The 18376-nt window shown below is 46.2% G+C and overlaps 1 protein-coding gene across 8 annotated transcripts in view; it reads right to left on the bottom strand.

Moving 5' to 3' along the window:
* The window catches only part of NAV2 (neuron navigator 2), a 404334-nt gene that overhangs the window by 15236 nt on the left and 370722 nt on the right, over nucleotides 1-18376 (bottom strand). For all 8 annotated transcript variants that reach the window (XM_032241072.1, XM_032241073.1, XM_032241074.1 and 5 more), the window contains 9 exons: nucleotides 14918-15071; nucleotides 14017-14179; nucleotides 13188-13288; nucleotides 10972-11067; nucleotides 8582-8750; nucleotides 4820-5055; nucleotides 2492-2646; nucleotides 2180-2251; nucleotides 213-409 (listed from right to left, as the gene is read on the bottom strand). In XM_032241072.1, the coding sequence (XP_032096963.1) occupies nucleotides 213-409; nucleotides 2180-2251; nucleotides 2492-2646; nucleotides 4820-5055; nucleotides 8582-8750; nucleotides 10972-11067; nucleotides 13188-13288; nucleotides 14017-14179; nucleotides 14918-15071 (1343 nt within the window). The remainder of the gene's footprint in view (nucleotides 1-212; nucleotides 410-2179; nucleotides 2252-2491; nucleotides 2647-4819; nucleotides 5056-8581; nucleotides 8751-10971; nucleotides 11068-13187; nucleotides 13289-14016; nucleotides 14180-14917; nucleotides 15072-18376) is intronic.

The raw sequence follows: 18376 nt of genomic DNA, 5'->3' as shown, positions 1-18376 counted from the left end.
TTCTATATCGGGCCAGGCTGGACACATCTCTCTTCTGCAAGACCGCAAACAGTCTGGGATCTACCTGGTCTGTGACTGTCCCTCTGCCCCCGTTTCTATCTTTATGGACAGTCCAGCTTCTGCTGACTGTGCCTGCAGAGTGCTATCCTGGCCAGGGCCCAGAGGATGGGCACCTGAGGATGCTAGCCCTCCACCCCCAGTCTCCCACCCACCGATGGTGACGTCTGAGGAGCTGTGAGCCTCCAGGAAGCGGTTGAGGTGATGCCAGACCTTGGGAATCCAGTCGATGATTTTTACCAGCTCCATATTCCGCACCCGCCCACTGATCTCTGTTTCCATGAGCTTCCTCCTCAGGAACCGGCCAAGGAAACCCTTCACAGGCTCCGTGTGGTTGGCACAAAGCACCCATCTGGAGGAGGTCAGAAAAACTTTTCAAGATAATGATAGTGATCCAAGTGATGGCTGACCTCAGGAACCAAAGCATGTTAGAAACAGAAGGTGTACGTGCTAATGCAAAAATTGGGTTTGCTATGCACCGAACACTGTTCTAAACACTGCAACTATGTATTAACTCACAGTTCCTCATAGCAACCCTCTGACATAGATGTCATCAACACCCTTGTTTTACATACAGAAATGGTGAGGAACAGACAGGTCATGTAACTTGTCCAGGTTCAAACAGCTAGTTAATGGAAGAACTAAGATGAGAACCAAGAAGCCTGGCTCCTGAGGCTAGGCTCTAACCACTGAAATAAACTGCCTTTGGTGCTTGGTGCCAGGCCCTGTGCTAGGCTACGGAGCTATCACTATGACTAAGACACAGTCCTGGTCCCCAGGAGCTCACAGTCTGGTGGAAGAGGCAGACAGGCAAAGAGAGAAATGAAATATGATGAAGCCTAAGGCAATCAGGGAAGGCTCCCAAGAGGAGGGGATGTCTAGGCTGAGACTGGACAGATAATCAGCAGCAACATAAGGAAAGGAAGGAGCAGGTGTTGGGGTGAGGAGTGGGGTGATGCTGCAGCATTTGCAAAGGCATGGGAAATAGCATGGGTGTTTGGAGAAACTACCAGAGGTTTAGTGTAGCTGAAGTTCAGACTTGACCTGCCAACCCACGGAGTCTGGATTTCATCCTGCAGGCCATAGGGAGCTACTGAAGAACTTTAAGCACAAGAGTTCTACCGTCAGATGTGCACTCTAGAATGTTCACTCTGGTCAGGCTGCCACAGTGTGGAGGATTGCCTGCAGGGGGCAAGCCGCAGGCAGATATACTGGCTAGAAGGTAATGGCAATGGCGTGCTCGGTGATGATGGGGCAGTGATGGGGGAAGAGGAGGAAGATGGATTTGGGGGATAGATAGGGGAAAGCATGAACAAGACTGGGACAGCCTAAATGCAGAGGTGAGCCACGCTCTCAGTGTGCTAGAGGAGTCAACATTTCTCTGGTAATTACATTCAGACACACTTTCATTAGATCTCCCTCAGAGATGCCAGTGGAAATGAGCCGGAGGTCCCAGCCCAGGAGACAGCTTCACACCCACCTCTAAGAGCCCGGGCAGGAGAGGTGGAGTCAATTGAGATTATGGGGCAAAGGGTGCTTGGCAATGCCAATCAGGCAGCAATGCACCCTGGCACAACAGAGGTGAACAGTCCTTTCCAAGCCCTGGCCGCAAGAGAGGACCAGCGTGGTGCTGTGGCGGGGTAAGGAAGACAAGCCAGCAGGGAGTCACAGCAGCTGGGATTCGCTATAGACCCCATTAAGTGAGGACATTTTAGGTAAAAGCTGTCATTGCTCATGCTCACTTGGGACAGAGAGACACCATTGGTAACAAGCAGGGCAGCAGAGACACCTGCAGTCCCTTCCAGAGCTGCCCCCTTGACCCTGCAACGGCAGGACTCAGAGTCAGAGACCTGAGTGCACATTTCCACTCTACCACTGACCAGTGTGTGACCTGATCCAAGGCACTTAAGTCTCTGGGCCTCGGTTTCCCCATTTGTAAACTGAGAGTGGTAAATGTAATTACTTGAGGCTGAAGTTAAAATTAAATGAATTAAGCTGAAAACAATGCTTAGCAATACCTAACATACAACAGACACTCAACACAGGCTTCTCTACTCGCCCCTTCTTGCCTTCCTTCCTTATGATTCCACAGTTTAACTGGACAAGGGAAGGGAAAACTTACCTGAAGTTATGATGAAGCTGCAGGTTGGGAGTCGAAGAGGTAGCCTGGTTCATTGTGCCAATTATGTAAGGGCTGTGGTAAAACAAAGGGAAAGAAAGCTGTGAGTCGAAGCCAAGCTAGAGAACAAGGCGCTCACAGAGGCCAGCGGCCCTGTGCACCTAGGCCGGTGGATGGCGAGCCGCTGCCCCTCCCAACCCTACGCATGGACACAGCTTCACTCCCACACCGGCCCCAGGCCACCTGTGTGCACAGCGCCCCATCAGGTAGCAGCACTCTCTCCCTGGGGCTACAAGGTCCAGAACCAGCCTTTACCATTTGTGGTACTTGCAGTTGAGCAGCCCATTGAAGATCTCGCCCAGAGAGCTCACATGATGTAGGTTGTCCAGGATGATGACGAGGGGCATGTCCACAGCGTTGTTCTCACTGTTGCACTGGTCAGCAAGGTTGGACAGGTACTGGCGCAATTCCTATGGTGGCCAGAAGGGCCCAAGGAGAACAAGTTGGTGAACGCACCCAGTAAAGACACACCTGCTCAGGGTCTTTATCTCACCTAGGCCAGTGGAGGCGGAAAGGCCCTTCATGATGCTGTGCTGTGAACACATTCTGGGTGCCTGCCTATTACAGGGCGTTGGCTTGGTGCTCAGGGGAGGCAGGGTGGGCATGGGATGAGTAAGGCCTGGGTCCTGCCTTCCAGTACTTACCTGATGACTGAAAACCTTGACCCTGGGGCTCTTACCATGCCCAGGCATGGTTTTTATTACTGTTTGACCATCTTCTCCAGAAATCCTGTTACTTTTCTTGACATTTCTCACTATGCCAATCTCCCAGTAGGCTCCTGGGTGCCTTGTAGGTCTTGGTACCTCCATAGCACCTGCCTGAGAGCTACATACACAGAAGCCCTCTACATATCAGAGCAATAGAGGAGCCAGACACACACTTAAGTCACGCTGAGTAGCGCTGGGAGATGAGTCTACATGCACTGGGCTTGGGGAAGTCCTGCTGAAAGGGCAGGCTTTGCATTTTACCTTGGAGAATGGGTGGGGCATTGGCTCAGCAGGGACTAGAACACAGCCCTGCATGCCTGGCATAAGGGATGCATGTCAAAAATGGAAGAGGAAGAATAATGGCACATCAGGGAGAAAGGCTGAAACAGCAAGATAAGGACCTGGCAGGGAACCTAGGATGCCTCCCTGCCATTACTGTCATCATCATGAGAGCTGGCATCACTTAGAGCCAGGCAGGCCTTTAAGAGCCTTACACACAGGAATTTCTGTAGCCCCACAATAAGCTAGGAGGCGAGTACTATGATTGTTTCCATTTTATAGATGGAGAAGCTGAGGCATGCTACGAGCAGGTGCCTAGCCTGAGAGGGTACAGTGGGCAAGCAGTGGGCATAGATCAGACTTGGGTACGTGTCCCAGTCTGTGTCTTCACCACACTGGCCTGTCTTAGATGCTAGCCTGCTTGCCTGGAGGTAACATTTTCTCCACCTCCTACCAGTACCTGCCCGCCCTGGGCCTCCATTTTTAGTCAAAATATGGCTTGTTAGCAATAGAAAAAGCCCACCTTTTAAGTGGCTAGTTCTTTCCGTCCCTCTTCACTATGAGCCCTAGGCCCTAGGCATTTGATTCTCCCTGCCTGGGGAGCCTTCACTTACTGGTCCCGGGAGAAGTTCCCTAACTCACACAAAGGCTTTCAACAGAGGGGCTCTGGGTACTTCTCTCTTATCCCGCACCTACATCAAGTTACTTGGGGAATTTGTGGATGGTGCAGATACCCAGCCTCAAACAACCTAATGAAATAGATCATCAAGAAGTGAGGTCTAGGAACCTGTATCTTCAAGCACACTAGGTGATCCTTAAGACAAAGGAGTCATTTTCAATCCACCTTTGATCCTCTGGCCCCTTTGAATAGGGCCAGCTAGAGTCAATTATCCATCGGTGCACTATATGCATGAATGAACAGGTCTGATATCGCACTTTCCAACTCTCGGCTGGGACTAGGTCAGACTGCAAACATGCAGTTTCCACTGCTCACTGTGAAGCAGGATCCAACCTATTGTGGCCACAGGGCTTTAGAGACTTTGACTTGAGCTTCAGTTATCTACCAGTTAGTACCATCTGAGTGGTCTTAGGCACAGGACCAACCTGTTTCCTTCTCTGCAAAATGGGGATAGTGATAAATACCCTCTTGAAGGTATTGCTATGAGAAGGTGTTTGCTGGTCATGGGGCAAGCAGTCCATAAATGTGGGTTTCTATTATTTTTATTATTGTAATTTTTGTTTCTGGTCTTATCATTATTGCTGTTCCACAAAATATATTGGAAAAATAGCAACACCCAGTATGCACATGATAAATTCTTGGCAAACTGCAACAGATGTATCTTGGATAACATTAAAGAACTACTAGCACTGAGCATCATAAATGAGCTCAATTGGCTTAAACACAGATGGAACTTCTTACTGGGAGGATCAAAATAGAGCCTTCCTCTGTTAGCCCCCTCCGGACCTCTTTCACATGGCTTTCTAAAACCACCTAAGGAGAGCTGATAGGAAATGCTGCTTTCCTATCAGGCTAGAGGTGATATTATCAGTTTTGAAAGGGTCAAAAAATACAGCAAACTCAGAATGACCTCCTCACCTTGCTGGACTTATGGTCCACGTTAAAGGTGGCGATAACCCCGTCCGTCAACTCCCGTCCCTCTCGAAGCACCATATACTCAGACAGCCGGTTGGCCAGGTAGGTTTTCCCAGTGCCGCTGGGGCCAGAGAGAATGATTCGACGGTGCTCCATCAGCAGGGAGACATAGCGCTGCAGGATGGGCTTGGGGATCAAGGACTCAAACACCAGTGAGTCCAGGCTGTTTTCTGCGAGCCCTGCATTTGAGAGAGATAGGAAGTGTCTGAAGCCCTGTAGAAAAGGTGGCTTTCTGTGCTTGCCTAACTGGGACTGCCAACACCTGAGGCCATACCTTTCCTTGGCAGTCCATTCACCTGAGACGCCTGCACACCCAGGGACAATGGAGGCTGACAGCAAACTGCTGCTGCTGTAGGAAGTCACCTACCTGTTCATCAACACCATGTGCTTCTGGCTCCCGTCTCGGCTAACTTCCCAGATTCAAACTCACCTTGAACATTTGGGCTCTTAGTCCCCATCTGTCTTCTGCAGAATTCACAAAGCTCTGGGCTCTATTTGCCTGTCTGGGTTTACTATACTTGCTATACACACACAAACACCCTACTATATATATATATTTACTATACATATGCTATATATACCATACCTATGGCATCTGCCGAAACCAAACCTGAGTCTTTTCTGTCACTTGTCTGTCACTCCGAGGCTGCCTGTTCACCCTGCTCCCTCCCACATGCCAGGTACCACTGCTATCCACACTAAGATGTGCCATGAAAGCAACAGTACTTTTGTCTTTAAAAGGAGGAAAATGCAAGGCTAGATCACTGGATTCTGGAATGTGAATACTGGCAGACCTGGCCTGAAATGCTGTGAACTGGGACTCTTGGTCCTCAGCAACCTCAAGTGGAAACTTATCCTTCCCATTTCCTACCTGGGACAATGCCATTAAACAGGATTGTTGGCTTTGCAAGAGGTATATTTTGGATACTGTCTTAAGAGAAGATCCATCCAAGGTTAGCTGTCCAGAACCTCAGGTTATTGTTTAAAAACTACTCTCAAGAAACCAGCAGAATCAATAAAAAGTCAACTGAAGAGTATTTACTGTTTTATAATAGCATTTTCCAGGCCGGCATGGTGGCTCACACCTGTAACCCCAGCACTTTGGGAGGCTGAGGCAGGTGGATCACCTGAGGTCAGGAGTTTGAGACCAGCCTGGCCAACATGGTGAAAGCCCGTGTCTGCTAAAAATACAAAATTAGCCGGGTGTGGTAGTTGCGCCTGTAATCCCAGCTACTTGGGAGGCTGAGGCAGGAGAATCCCTTGAACCCGGGAGGCAGAGGTGCAGTGAGCCAAGGTTGTGCTATCGCACTCCAGCCCATGCAAAAACAGCGAAAGGAACTTCACTGAAAAAAAAAAAAAAGCATCTTCCTTCGACATACTCATTCACTGCTAGCAGATCCCCCCAATGCATTATGTTCATTTCTAGACTTCCCCTAATCAAGTAACCCCTAATGTAGTGATTCCTTCAGAATAAATGGGACAAAGACCCCCTGGTGCCTTGTCCACTAGGGACAAGCCTAAGAGTTTCCTTCTACTGAGCTCAATGTAGCATATACCTGCTCAAACCTTGATGCAAACAAAGTATGGAGTGTAGGGCCTCCAGTCTAAACCTGATAATAATAATAATAATAATAATAATAATAATAAACACAGGAGAAACCCACTAGAATGCCCCTCTGAACATACACTGCTCTGTTTCAGTCTTCTGCCATAAACCCCACAGGGAGTGATGATTTTGCTCATGAGCTCACTTCAGGAAATGCAAAGTCAAACCCCCTTCCCTGGTACCACTGAAGTGAATCACTGACGCTCAGGCAACTCTTTCAGCTCAAATCCTCGCGTGGTTTTAGTGCCTTGAAGGCATAAGTTTTAAGCACTCTAGGAAAGAGAAGAGTCAGGTATCACTGAAAAACCTGAGCTGATCCCTTGAGGTGCTAAAACTTGATGTGCTGACAGATCAGGCTGCACGGATGGGTGGCACGCTCCACTAGAGGTAGGTAATCTTGTCACCTTCTAGAAAGGTTTGGTCTGGTCTCAGCAATAGGCCATTCCTTTTACCCCTCAGTGCTTTGCAATGCTCACCTGTAAAACCAGCAAGTGAACGATGCATGCCTGGCAGGAGGGATGAAATGCAATTTGAACCCAGGACGAAAAAGGCTCTCCTTAAAGAGTTCTTGCCGAGGACAATTGTTCCAGTGTGCCTGGTGCCCCTTCCTGCCTCCCCTCATGGTAGAGCTCTTCTTTCTCATGGGAGCTCATTCCTGGTGGTTCAAGTGGAACCAATCCGGCTCCTCCATCCACCCAAAGGGATGGGCTTGTGACCAGGCTTGGACAAATCCTCTCCCTGGTCGTAAGGACCAATTCCACGATGGGCATTTGACTTACAGTGGGCCAGAGTCATCCCTAGGAGTTTTCTGCTACATTTTCCCCAAAACACCTTTTTCCTCCAGGTTCCTAAGCTAGAGGAAGGAATTGGGCTACCAGGGGCCATTTCATCAACCATGTTAAAGAGCTCATTAAATAAACACAGCCCGTGACGGGCAAAGCTGAGGCAAGCCTGGCCCTGATTCATTGTCTGAGCACCTGGATCCAGCCGTGCTTGAAGTGTACTCCTGGATTGCCCAGGGCCAGGAGCCCATACATTTCCTTTTTTGCTATAGCTACTTTTGAGTTGGTTTCTGTCATTTATAGTCCAAAAGCACAATTGTGGAATTTCACTTGCCAGTAGGAGAAGGCTGTGTGAGGCTCAAACAATATGTACCACTTGCCACCTGCAGAGCAAGATCTTAATTCCTGCTGATGGAAAATAGTGCGGTGCTTGTGGAAACTCTACCATCCAGGAAATACATCTTGCATCAAATGACTGCAAAACTGCAGTCAGGAGCAGTGCCTTTCAGGGAAGAAAGAAATGGAACAGCACAAAGACGGAGCCTACTACAGTACTGATGAAAGTTTATATTCAGGTGGTCCATAACATACAGGAAATGATGGGGTTTTACAATCAAATAAATTTGGGACAGATTGGATTAAACAGCCTTTTTACCAGCAGGAGTTAGGACATTGAATGACAGAGCCTTTGATGTACCAGTGCACTCTTGTCCCCCAAAACACAAGTGGGGACTATGATGTAGTTTTCCAGAATTGCTTGGCCGTGAAGCCCTTTTATTTATTTATTTATTTTTTTAAACCACAGTGAACTTTGTGGGCCTAGAGTTCCAAGGAATGCACTGGCCTGGGGCTTAATATTGCTGGGTAATGAGAAACCGGAAGCTCTAGCAGCATCCTGCGTGGGCATGTGCTTCAGTAGTTTCATCAGGATGCTCAGAGTGACTCCTGTAGCCTACAGCAAGTCGTGGTTTTCCCATCTGTAGAATGGGACCGTGTCCAAAGCTTGCCGGCAAGAGTAATTCATCAGTATCAGTAAAGCACTATTTCAACAGGGTTATAAAAATTCCATCATCTCAGAGTCATAAGGCTAATGGGTTCTTTTGTTAGATAACTGCAGCAGTAAACTAAAATTATTTTGTTTCCTAAGGTGATTGAAAAAGCAAAAGACTGTTCAACTTGCGTTGGTAAGTCTAACTGTGGCGTAAGGGAGAAAAGCAGCCCGCAAACATGCACAAACAAAACTGTGGCCACAAGTGCCTAGGCCAAGTCACAAAACGAAAATGGCAATTCCTGAAACTCTGCAACCAGCTCAATTACCTTTGACAGTCACCGTGATGGTTGTGTTCTCTCCAACCAGATAGCCACAAGGAAGCAGCTCCGGTGTTTCGGAAGTGTTGCTACGCTTGATTTCTCCAATGCTGTAGCCAAGAACACTGTCTGAATTCAGCCCTAGCTGACTCACTGGGTCGACATGAATTATGTATTCCTGGAAAAAATAAAGAATAAAGACCCCATCAAAGATGTGGCTAAAATCTGCCCATGAATCATGTTTTCATTGGGCGATTTATGATTATCTTCTCTTCTTTCTCAGATGTCTGGGTTGAAACTGAGCTGTGGGATGAGGGGGAGAACTGATTTTCTGTGGGGATAATGCCCTAGTACCACAGGCCTCTCAAAATACAGATTTATTTGGTTAGGAATGGGAAAAAAAAAAAAACAAAACCCTAACAAGATTGTGAACGTTTAGTCTGGATGAACCAAGCACGGAAAAGCTAGGCTGCTTTTCCTAAGTTCCGCTGAAGTCTTGAAGACATCAGGGCCTGTGAATGGTGCTGGAAAATTCACGAAAAAGTAATTTTGACAGGAAATCTCTCTTCCATCCCCTTCTTTTGGCTCAAAGATCATACAAAGAGATTAAAATGCAGGCTGCTAGAAAAAATCAGCTCTAGATCTTTAAGAAGGAAAATATGTGTCTAATTTGGAAAGTGTTCCCTCTTGCTTGAGTGAACAAAAGGTTTTAGGTTAATAAATGCAGAACTAAGGTTCATGTACCAGGAGGTGACTGCATGATGACTTAGGTGGAATCCCAGCAACAGGCCTTGAATGGTCTCATTTCCTCACTTACTATGATACCAGTGTGCCCCTTTTCAGCCCAAACTGCTTTTCTAATCCAAAAATGTCCCAACTGCCCATCAGCAGAGATAAGTTTTTGGCCTCGGTAGGAGGATTGGTCCAGTGTAAAGCATTCATATGTCTTTTCTGGTCTCATTTCTACAGTCTGGCTTGCCAGGATGCGGAACAGTCTCCACTCAAAAAGCAGAATTTTCTCTGTATGAGGCTACCTGGATCTAGCTGTTAGAAAGAAACTACAGTGTACTATTAGGTTGGTGCAAAAGTAATTGTGGTTTTTTGCCATTACTTTAAATGACTCAACGAGGTGACCCATGAGGTCTTTTCCCATTTATTCAAGAGATAGTCATTCAAAGTGTCACTGGGTTTTAATGGCAAAAACTGCAATTACTTTTGCACCAACCTAATAGTTAAGTGGTTTTGAAGTATGACCACCTAAACTAGATCAATGTGATCTAATTCTACATCCATGACCTTGTACAAGTACCTAACCTGAGCCTCACTTTCCTCACCTTTAAATGGGAAAATAAGGGGCTTGGCATAGTCTCTAGTATAAAAAATGTGGGCTATGGACCAGGCTCGGTGGCTCACGCCTGTAATCCCAGCACTTTGGGAGGCTGAGGCGGGTGGATCATGAGGTCAGGAGTTCGAGACCAGCCTGGCTAAGATAGTGAAACCCGTCTCTACTAATAATACAAAAATTAGCCAGGTGCAGTGGCAAGTGCCTGTAATCCCAGCTATTCAGGAGGCTGAGGCAGGAGAATTGCTTGAACCTGGGAGGCGGAGGTTGCAGTGAGCTGAGGTCCTGCCACTGCACTCTAGCCTGGGTGACAGAGCAATGCTCTGTTTCAAAAAAAGAAAAAAAGAAAACATAGGCTATTACTACTACTCAGGAAATATGATTAATGAGCATTTATAGTTGTTTACCTACTTCAGGACCATGGAAAAAATGTACCAAAAGCTTCTTTCAAATCACTTTGTGTTTCAAGGTTCACCTTGGTACTCATTAGTTATTTATCCCGTGGCAAACACCCAATCTAATGATGTGATTAGAAAGAATAGAGAAATAGGTATGGCAACATCCTTGAGCCTGGCCATCGATCAGAAATTAATGTCACTTGTAACACAAATCAGAGACTTTGAAGTGTTGGCACAGGATACCGGGCAAGTCAGATCAAATCCCTCAAAATAAAGGATAGAAATCTGACGTCTAAGCCCTAGCCACAGATTACATACTCCAAAACATTATGTCATAGGACACAATTCTAAGGTGAAAAGAGAGTTGGACATTAGCAGTTCACTGTGAGAGGATCAAAGAGTTACTCAAATATCTCTCACTAGCTGGCCCACCACTGCAAAGGGCAGATGGAAAGAATTTGGCTGATCACCAGTGTGTACTTACCACCGTCCTTCCATCCCTTTGAGAGCCAGGGAATAAGTTTCAGCAACATAAAGATGTAGAGAAGGGGACAGGTCTGAGAAATGGCCAAGCTCGGGACATCAACCTCTCTCTGCCTCCCCAGGCCCAGCTGCCCACGTTCGGTATTTTGCTGTAGCCACCATCTTGAAACACTTACTTTGAACAGCCGTCTAACCACCCCATCGAGCACATCCCACTTCGTCTTGCCACTAACTCCAATGCAGCCAATAAGAAAGAGGTGTGGTCTGGAATCCTAAGGGTAAGGAAATGTACACAGGTGAAAAACAGTTGGGTCTTTTCTGACTCAGTTCAGCAGAGGCTCAGGTTGCCTTAGAACTCCGCCAATGATTTGAGAGGGGAATAAAATTCCTATTTGTATTAATACCAGGTATAACTTAGGTGGAAGTAATAGTCTTAATACCTTTCCCTGCTTTACTGTTAAAACAGCAGTCCAAGAGTCAGGAAGAGAGGATTTCCTCTCTGGAATATGGAACCTTTTGCTATGTAAATGTGTCAGACAGTGCATAAATCACATATTCCTTGTCTGGAACTCTCTCCACACCTGTCTGCCACCTCTTTCTTTTCAAACCTTGCTTACAAACTCACCTCTTCCAGGAAGCCTTCAGTGATTAACCCCATCAGGCTCAGAGCTTAAATTGCTTTGGCGATTCTGCACATAACTTATATAATGATATATTCTGCACTGACTTACACTTAGTTTTAGGTATTTCTGTCTTATTTTTGCATATCAAGTTTATCTCCTTACTAGATCTTAAACACTATCAGGACTGAATGTGTTACTTTCTTCTCTCTTGTTTTAAAATAACATTTACTGTTTTTCTTCTTGTTAAAACTTAAAACGTGCAACTCAGAAAACTTGTAAAACTCTGGGAAGAATACTCTCAAAACAATCTTTTCGTAATTCTTTTTGCATCTCTGTTCACAGGGCTATGCCTAGTGGCAGCTAATCACATCACACTGATAAAGGCTGATAGAACATGCCACTCTATTGGGTTTTAAATACCTTATGTGCTCATAAGGATGTAGAGTCAGGAGAGTGGGTGGGAGGGTGACATATGGCAGCTAAGCAAAATCAGCAGAGAAAAGAGCACCAATCTTGCAGTTACATGATCTAACCCCACCACTTGCCCCGGCCTCAAATAAGTAATGCTTGGCGTTTTAAGTTTCTCAATTGTAAAATAAAGGATAACAATCTCTGGTCAACTAACCTAACGGATGCTGCAGTGATCCAGAATAATATAACTTCTGAAGGTTACTTGTTAACTTTTATAAAATGTATGCTCTATCAGTTCATATTGATGATCACTAGAATAAATAGTCCACAAAGTGTAACCTGCATTTACTGTAAAAATGAGTTTCCCAATAGTCCATCACTCTACTAGCTATATTTTGAAAATAGAGCTGTTTATTGTATATTTCAAGGCTAGATGATGCTAATGGAAGTGCCAAAATCCTGGGCTTACCCCCTATAGTGAGGCTAGCAAGCCAGTCACAAAGCGGAATCCCCCGGCTATGAAAGGTCTGATTACAGACACTTTGTTCTGTGGGTTCCCTAGCTGTCTGAAACTACAGTAGCATGTTAGCTAGAAATACTAAGAAACAACAAATAAAAAACCCAAGGGAACTTGAGATGGTGACTCATGAGGTCTTTTCCCATTTATTCGAGAGACAGTCATTGAAAACATCACTGGGTTTTAATCACTCAGTAAAATTCAACTGTCAATGTCAACTCTAGCCCCCACCTGAAAATAGTTTCTGGCAGTGGTGTAGACTTTGGAAGTTCCCAGACTTTGGAAGTGAACAGAAACCATTCTAGGAAAACTCAAGATCCCCCAGCCTTGGTGAGTCAGGACGCCCCACCAGCTCTATCTTCAGCCACCTGCATGCTCCCAGAGCTTGGCACCTCCATCTCTTGGGTGTACCAAGCTGTCTACTCTTAGTGACTGATGACTGATAAAACTGGTGCTCTTGGTCTGCTATATGTTACAGCTTATTTCTGAACCTTACACGCTAAATGTGCATAGCTGCCTCTAAAGTGCTTTGGGAGTATATTACATTCAGAAAACCCCTTTCTGGTGGATGTTAGCATTTAGTTAATTACATGAAAGTGAAATGTGGGACCATTAGTGCTCTTTATTAGACTTTCAAACACACAAGAAAGGGAAATGCCATTCGCACACTTTACTTGTGCCAAAATGCTGCAAGGGATTATGGTTAGTTAAGAGAAGTGTTAGTAGTATTTCCAAATCACCTTAGGCTCTGAGGTGATACAGGTTTTACAATTAGATCACTAAGCTAGGTAGTTCTACCTGGGAGAGGGACAGGCAGAGCAGGGAAAGGGATCCAACTAACCTCCTTCCACTTCATTTCCTCCTGAAAGCTGACAACTATCTTAACATGCCTGCCTCCTTCCTTCCGAGCCGAGCATTCACCAGTGTCATCCAGCAACATGTCTGCGAATGGAAAACATCAACAGCCTTAGGCACATGGGGACAGCAAAGCCAGCTTCCTGACACCCCCACTGCTGGGTGGCACAGCAGCGGGACAAACAGGTGTCGGGTGCAGGGGGTGGGGGGTAGGGGAAGAGGAGAGGGCAAAATGGAGAATGCAATCACAGAAACCAATGGTGGATCAACCAAGGAACCAGCAGGCTGACAATGCACCTTGCCGGATGGAAGTGCGAGGGAGAGACTCAACCAAAACAACAGCAACAGCAGCATCATGGGTAAAAAATAAAAGCATCAGCCTCGATATGCTTACAAAGAAAACCTAGATCATGTTCACTGATGGTTGCACCAGCCTGGAATCCATCCTGAAGGCAGGAAGATTATAGACCAAGCCATTGCCCCAACGGGGACCTGCTGCTATGGGGTTTGTGTGCAGCATTCAGCTCGCAGGTAAGCCTTTTAAAATGGATCAAACAGAACTTAGCATGGTGGGCAAGGGAGCCAAGCTCAGGGCTTGGAGAGTTTGGGGCACTGGAGCAAAGCATGAGAGCAGTCTAACGGCTGGGCTCATGTTGGCAGCAGACTCACACCCAGACACATACACACCCCAAGTGCACACACGCCTGTTGCCTCTCCATTTGATCTGTTGATCTGCTTATTTGGGGGCTCTCGCTTAGAGATCAGGATGCCAGCTGTAGGTCCAGTCCTGCCCCCAAGCCCTGTGAGCCACTCACCCAGGCTGGTTGACTCAGTGAGGTTCAAGCTGTGCTGGGAGAGGCCCATGGACTGCCTCGGAGAGGCAGAGATGGACACTTGGGAAGGAGCCCGGCTGCAGCCACTGCCTTGAGACTCTGACTTCAGCCGGTCATTCTCAGCTTTCAGCTTCTCTATTTCACTCTGCAAAGAGTAATGGAGAAGCTTACTTAGTAGGCAGAAGTAATATGAACAAGATTTTTCTGAAGGAAGGATCTGAAAGTTCCCTGCAGAAACCAGGTTGGTCTCCCACCCAAAGCAAACACCCTCAGAGAGATTCAGCAGTGTTTGCTGATCCTGCTGTAGACACAAGGCATGCGGGCGGGGGAGGTCCATCCATTCAGAGAACAGGCCTTTGAAAAGACCTCTGAAATGCTTCCCGGAGTCTGCTGCTTGAGGGTTAAGTGGAAAAGAGTCTTCTGAGCTAAGAGGTTTGTGCAACTCTGGCTTTTACAGGCTTCTTTACTGCAGGACTTCCCAGAACCTTTAATGAGATCCTCTACGCCATGAGTCGAACAGAGGCACATGGGGTAGTCAGCGACTCTATGTGGCTGGTGAGTAGATTCTAGGAAGAGGAGCTGGGGAGGGTGGTGTGGATTAACAGTGGAAAGGACCCCGCAGAAGGCCTCGAAGGCCAGGTGAAGAAGACGGTACCACATGCCACAGGCACCAGTCTTATGCAAAGGAAGGGCATGGGTACTCCTATTCTTTCAAAAGACTGGTCTTTGAGCAATGTGTGGGAAGGACTGAAAAGAGATAGAGGCTGGGAAAGTGAGAGCTGCCATCAGATTCTGATGTAGCCCTCAGGGCTTAGCGGAGAGCAGCCTCTGGGAGCTCCTTCCTAGACAGCCCTGGACTCAGCCCACTCTCCTGCGCTCTCACCTGCATCCTGTTCATGGCCTCCCGGAGCTGGTCCAGCTGGTGGGCAGAACTGAGAGCTTCTAAGCGGATGTCCGTCAGCTTCATCTCCTTGTCTCTCAACTCATTTCGGAGCTGCATGACGGTCTCAGCTTCACTATCCATGCATTCTGAAATCCTAGGGAAAGAGGAGTGTTACTGATGAAAGCAGCTCCTTTTAGTCCCCTACTGACCACTGGTCCATGTCAATCATCAGGTTTGTTTAGCAGTAACTATGTATAATCAGCTGCCTGGTGCTTCCTGGAGGTGATAATACCAAAAGCGCCTGAAAATAGCTTTTATTCCTTCTCTACATTCTTTCTTTGCCAAGTTCTGGCAATCAGAATGGCTTTGGTGTGCCATTCAGCAAAATTCCAATAATATAGGGATAAACAGGAGCTGGCAAAAGGGAGTAGTAACCTTCCAGTCTGATAACCTCCTCCCCGGCTGTGTGTACACAGCTGCGCTTCCCTGACACCACATGCCTTCGAGTTCCAAACCCACTCAGAGAAGCAGGGTCAGCCGTCTGTTTTAAAGATTAGAAACTCCTTTGTTAAACAACTGAGGGGTGACTTTCATTTGTCAAAATGGGGATGAAACCTAAAGATATGCGTGGAAGGAGTTAATCTTTTCCTGATCACATTCTGAAAACTCACTTCCCTAGAAGTGTCTAGAGAGATCAACCTCCTTTAGTTCCCCAGCCCCCACACTGCTTAACACACTCATGGCAAGAAGAGAAACCTCTTCCGGGAGTTAGAGACGGAATGGTGTGACACACAAGTCAAGGTTGTATCTGAAAACTCTGCAACAGCCTGACTGATTGTCTTCCTTTCTCTGCTGCACACCGGATCAAGGTCACCACGGGACACTGTTGAGTTCCTCTTTCTGAAGAGGTGGTTCTTCTAGGCTAGGCTCCTTACTTAATTACTTAGGTTTGCTCTTCAAATACCTGGCATGTCAGCACAAAGTAGAAGATCATAAATGTCGTGATGACTTGCAATGCTAAGAAAGATAGTCTTCTTTAAAAAAAAAGTTCTGTGAGTTTCTAAGATCTTAGAATCTGGGTTACTGGGTGATCCAGAATAGAAAGCTTTGATATTTCTTGGACTGAAGACAGAAAAACAACCCCCAAACACCCCGATTCTCAAGTTCATAAAGTTACAAAGCTGAAGCCGATTATGTCTGAAGGAGATGATGAGCATGCGGTCTCTGTAGAAATAAATGATCACGAGTCTGCTCTCCAAGAGCCAAGAGATGGGTTTGGGGCCAAACAAAACCTGACCTGCAAAACTGGGTGTGGGTGTGGGAATTTTAATTGCCAAAGGAAAATGATTTATAAAACTGTTAAAAGAGATGAAATTGTGTTTTGGGGGCAGACAAAACTGAAGAAAAATTTAACACTTGAATAGCCAAATGTTTCTGTTGTTCTTTTCTTGACCTGAACATGAACTGTTTTTGATTTGAGAGATACAGTAAAACCACCTTCTGTTTTTAAAAGTTACCAGTCACCAAGGAAGATTCTTAGCTTCAAAATCTTGAAAAATCCAAAGAACTCCTGAAAATGATCTAATGATTTCTATTTCACACTTTTGAGAGACTGAAGCCAATAGATTTGGAACTAAAAGGGCGAGAGAGAAATGTCTTTAGAATTTGCATCTTCCTTTCTTTCTCAGTGCTCTGTACTTTGAATAGCCTGTGGTTTGTGAGGTTTACTGATAGAACCATGCTCCTTTTCTTTTCTTTTCTTCTTTTTTTTTTTTTTTTTTTTTTTTTTTTTTTTTTTTTTTGGTTTGGGAGGTTTGCAGGAGGAGCTTGCAAAAACTGGTTCTATTTTGAGAAGATGATGGGTTTCTTGGTTTAAATGGAGTGTCAAGTCTGAACAAAATTCCACTGTGATACTCCCGCCTTAGCCAAATCATGCCCTACCTGGATCTTGAAGGCTCAGATTTGCTACAGAGAACAGTCTGTTCCGGTTCACACCGTGTGAGACTGATCTGTCCAGCACTCCATGACAAGGCACTTTGCTCAAGTCATCTTCACATGGTCTGCATTTTTTCACAGAAAGCTCTCAGCAAGAGAGAAAATACCTTTTTGGCACTCACTTTGTGGAACGTATCGCATGGGTTATTTTGCAGAGCTTGGCCAATACAATGACTTTACAATGAGTAGCAAACTGAAATGAAGACAGTCTGTGTTGGGAAGGCCTTGCCCTCCCTATGCTCCTCCAGAATCAGCCAGCTCTCAGAAACACACAGTGAGGCCTCATGAGAGAGATGCCCTATAACAGAGATGATGTTGAAAACACATTCTTTCACAGCAGCCTTAACTAAGCTTTAGTTCCTAATCCTGCTGCCCAAGACAGAGTCTTCTCCCCTAGTTCCTTCCCTGACTAGACTTATGCTATATTGCCGACAATTTCATTTCACGTAACATGTAACCCTCTGCTTGGCTGCTGGCTCCTCAGGGACCAGGATTATTCTCTGCATCATTTCTGGTGTTTGATCACATTGACAAACACATAATGGTTACCTAACAAATGCTTATGGAATACCTAAACAACTGGGCTAGGCATGTGAAGCATGTTATTCCATTTCCTTTGTACATTACTCACTCCATGCAGAGGTACTGTAATTATCTCCAGTTTTAAAATGGGGAGGCAGAGGTATGGAGACAAACGGGCCCAAGACTGCACTATTTAAAAATGATAGAGGCAGGATGAAACCTGGCAGGTCTGCTTAGCTCTAGAGCCTGTGCTCCTGAACTGTACTCACTAGGTGCTCAATACATGCTTGTCCACTTCATGAACTGCTTACTGAAGCAACTTGATGTGTGTTTTTTCCTACTCAGTCCCTTAACTGTCATTCAAGCATTTTTCCGCTGTCTTGTCCACAGTCAGGGCTGGTGGCATACCTAATTTTAAAATGCCTTGAGTGTGGGAAAATGTTGCCTTCCCACAACTACCATTCCTTTTGCCCACGGAGTGGGGAATTTTCTAAGTCCAACTCCTCTGCCTTTGGTTTTGTCTTTGAACTCCCTCTCACATCTAGATTTGCACATTCTTACAAACCTTTCAAGGTTGGAAGTAAGCATTTGCTCTCAGCCTACCCTTTGGAAAACGAGACCAAAAACAAACATCTCCAGTGTGCATGGATGCTGTGGAATTTAAAAAAAGGGCTGGGGAGCCAGGAGTCAGCCTCGCCCGATTCCTCTAGGGAAAGTAGCTTGGAGGATAGTTCTGCCACGGTCCTGCACAGCTGAGTGTATCACCACCTCTGTCTGCTCATCTTACTCGGCCGCCCAGCAGTATCTGGCCCTGTTCCTATTCCCTCCCGCAACAGTTTCTCCTCTCTGCTCCTGGGTTTCCTCCCACATTGCTGGCCAGCTGCTGTAACTCCTCTTTCTGAACTTCAAATATCAGAGTGTACTAGAGCTCAGTCCTTGCCC

Source organism: Sapajus apella, unplaced genomic scaffold (assembly GCF_009761245.1).
Source record: "Sapajus apella isolate SASKATOON/1434 unplaced genomic scaffold, GSC_monkey_1.0 scaffold47, whole genome shotgun sequence".
Lineage (NCBI taxonomy): Eukaryota > Metazoa > Chordata > Mammalia > Primates > Cebidae > Sapajus > Sapajus apella.
Note: the sequence above shows the minus strand (reverse complement) of the source record. Positions and strands in the feature narration are given on the sequence as shown.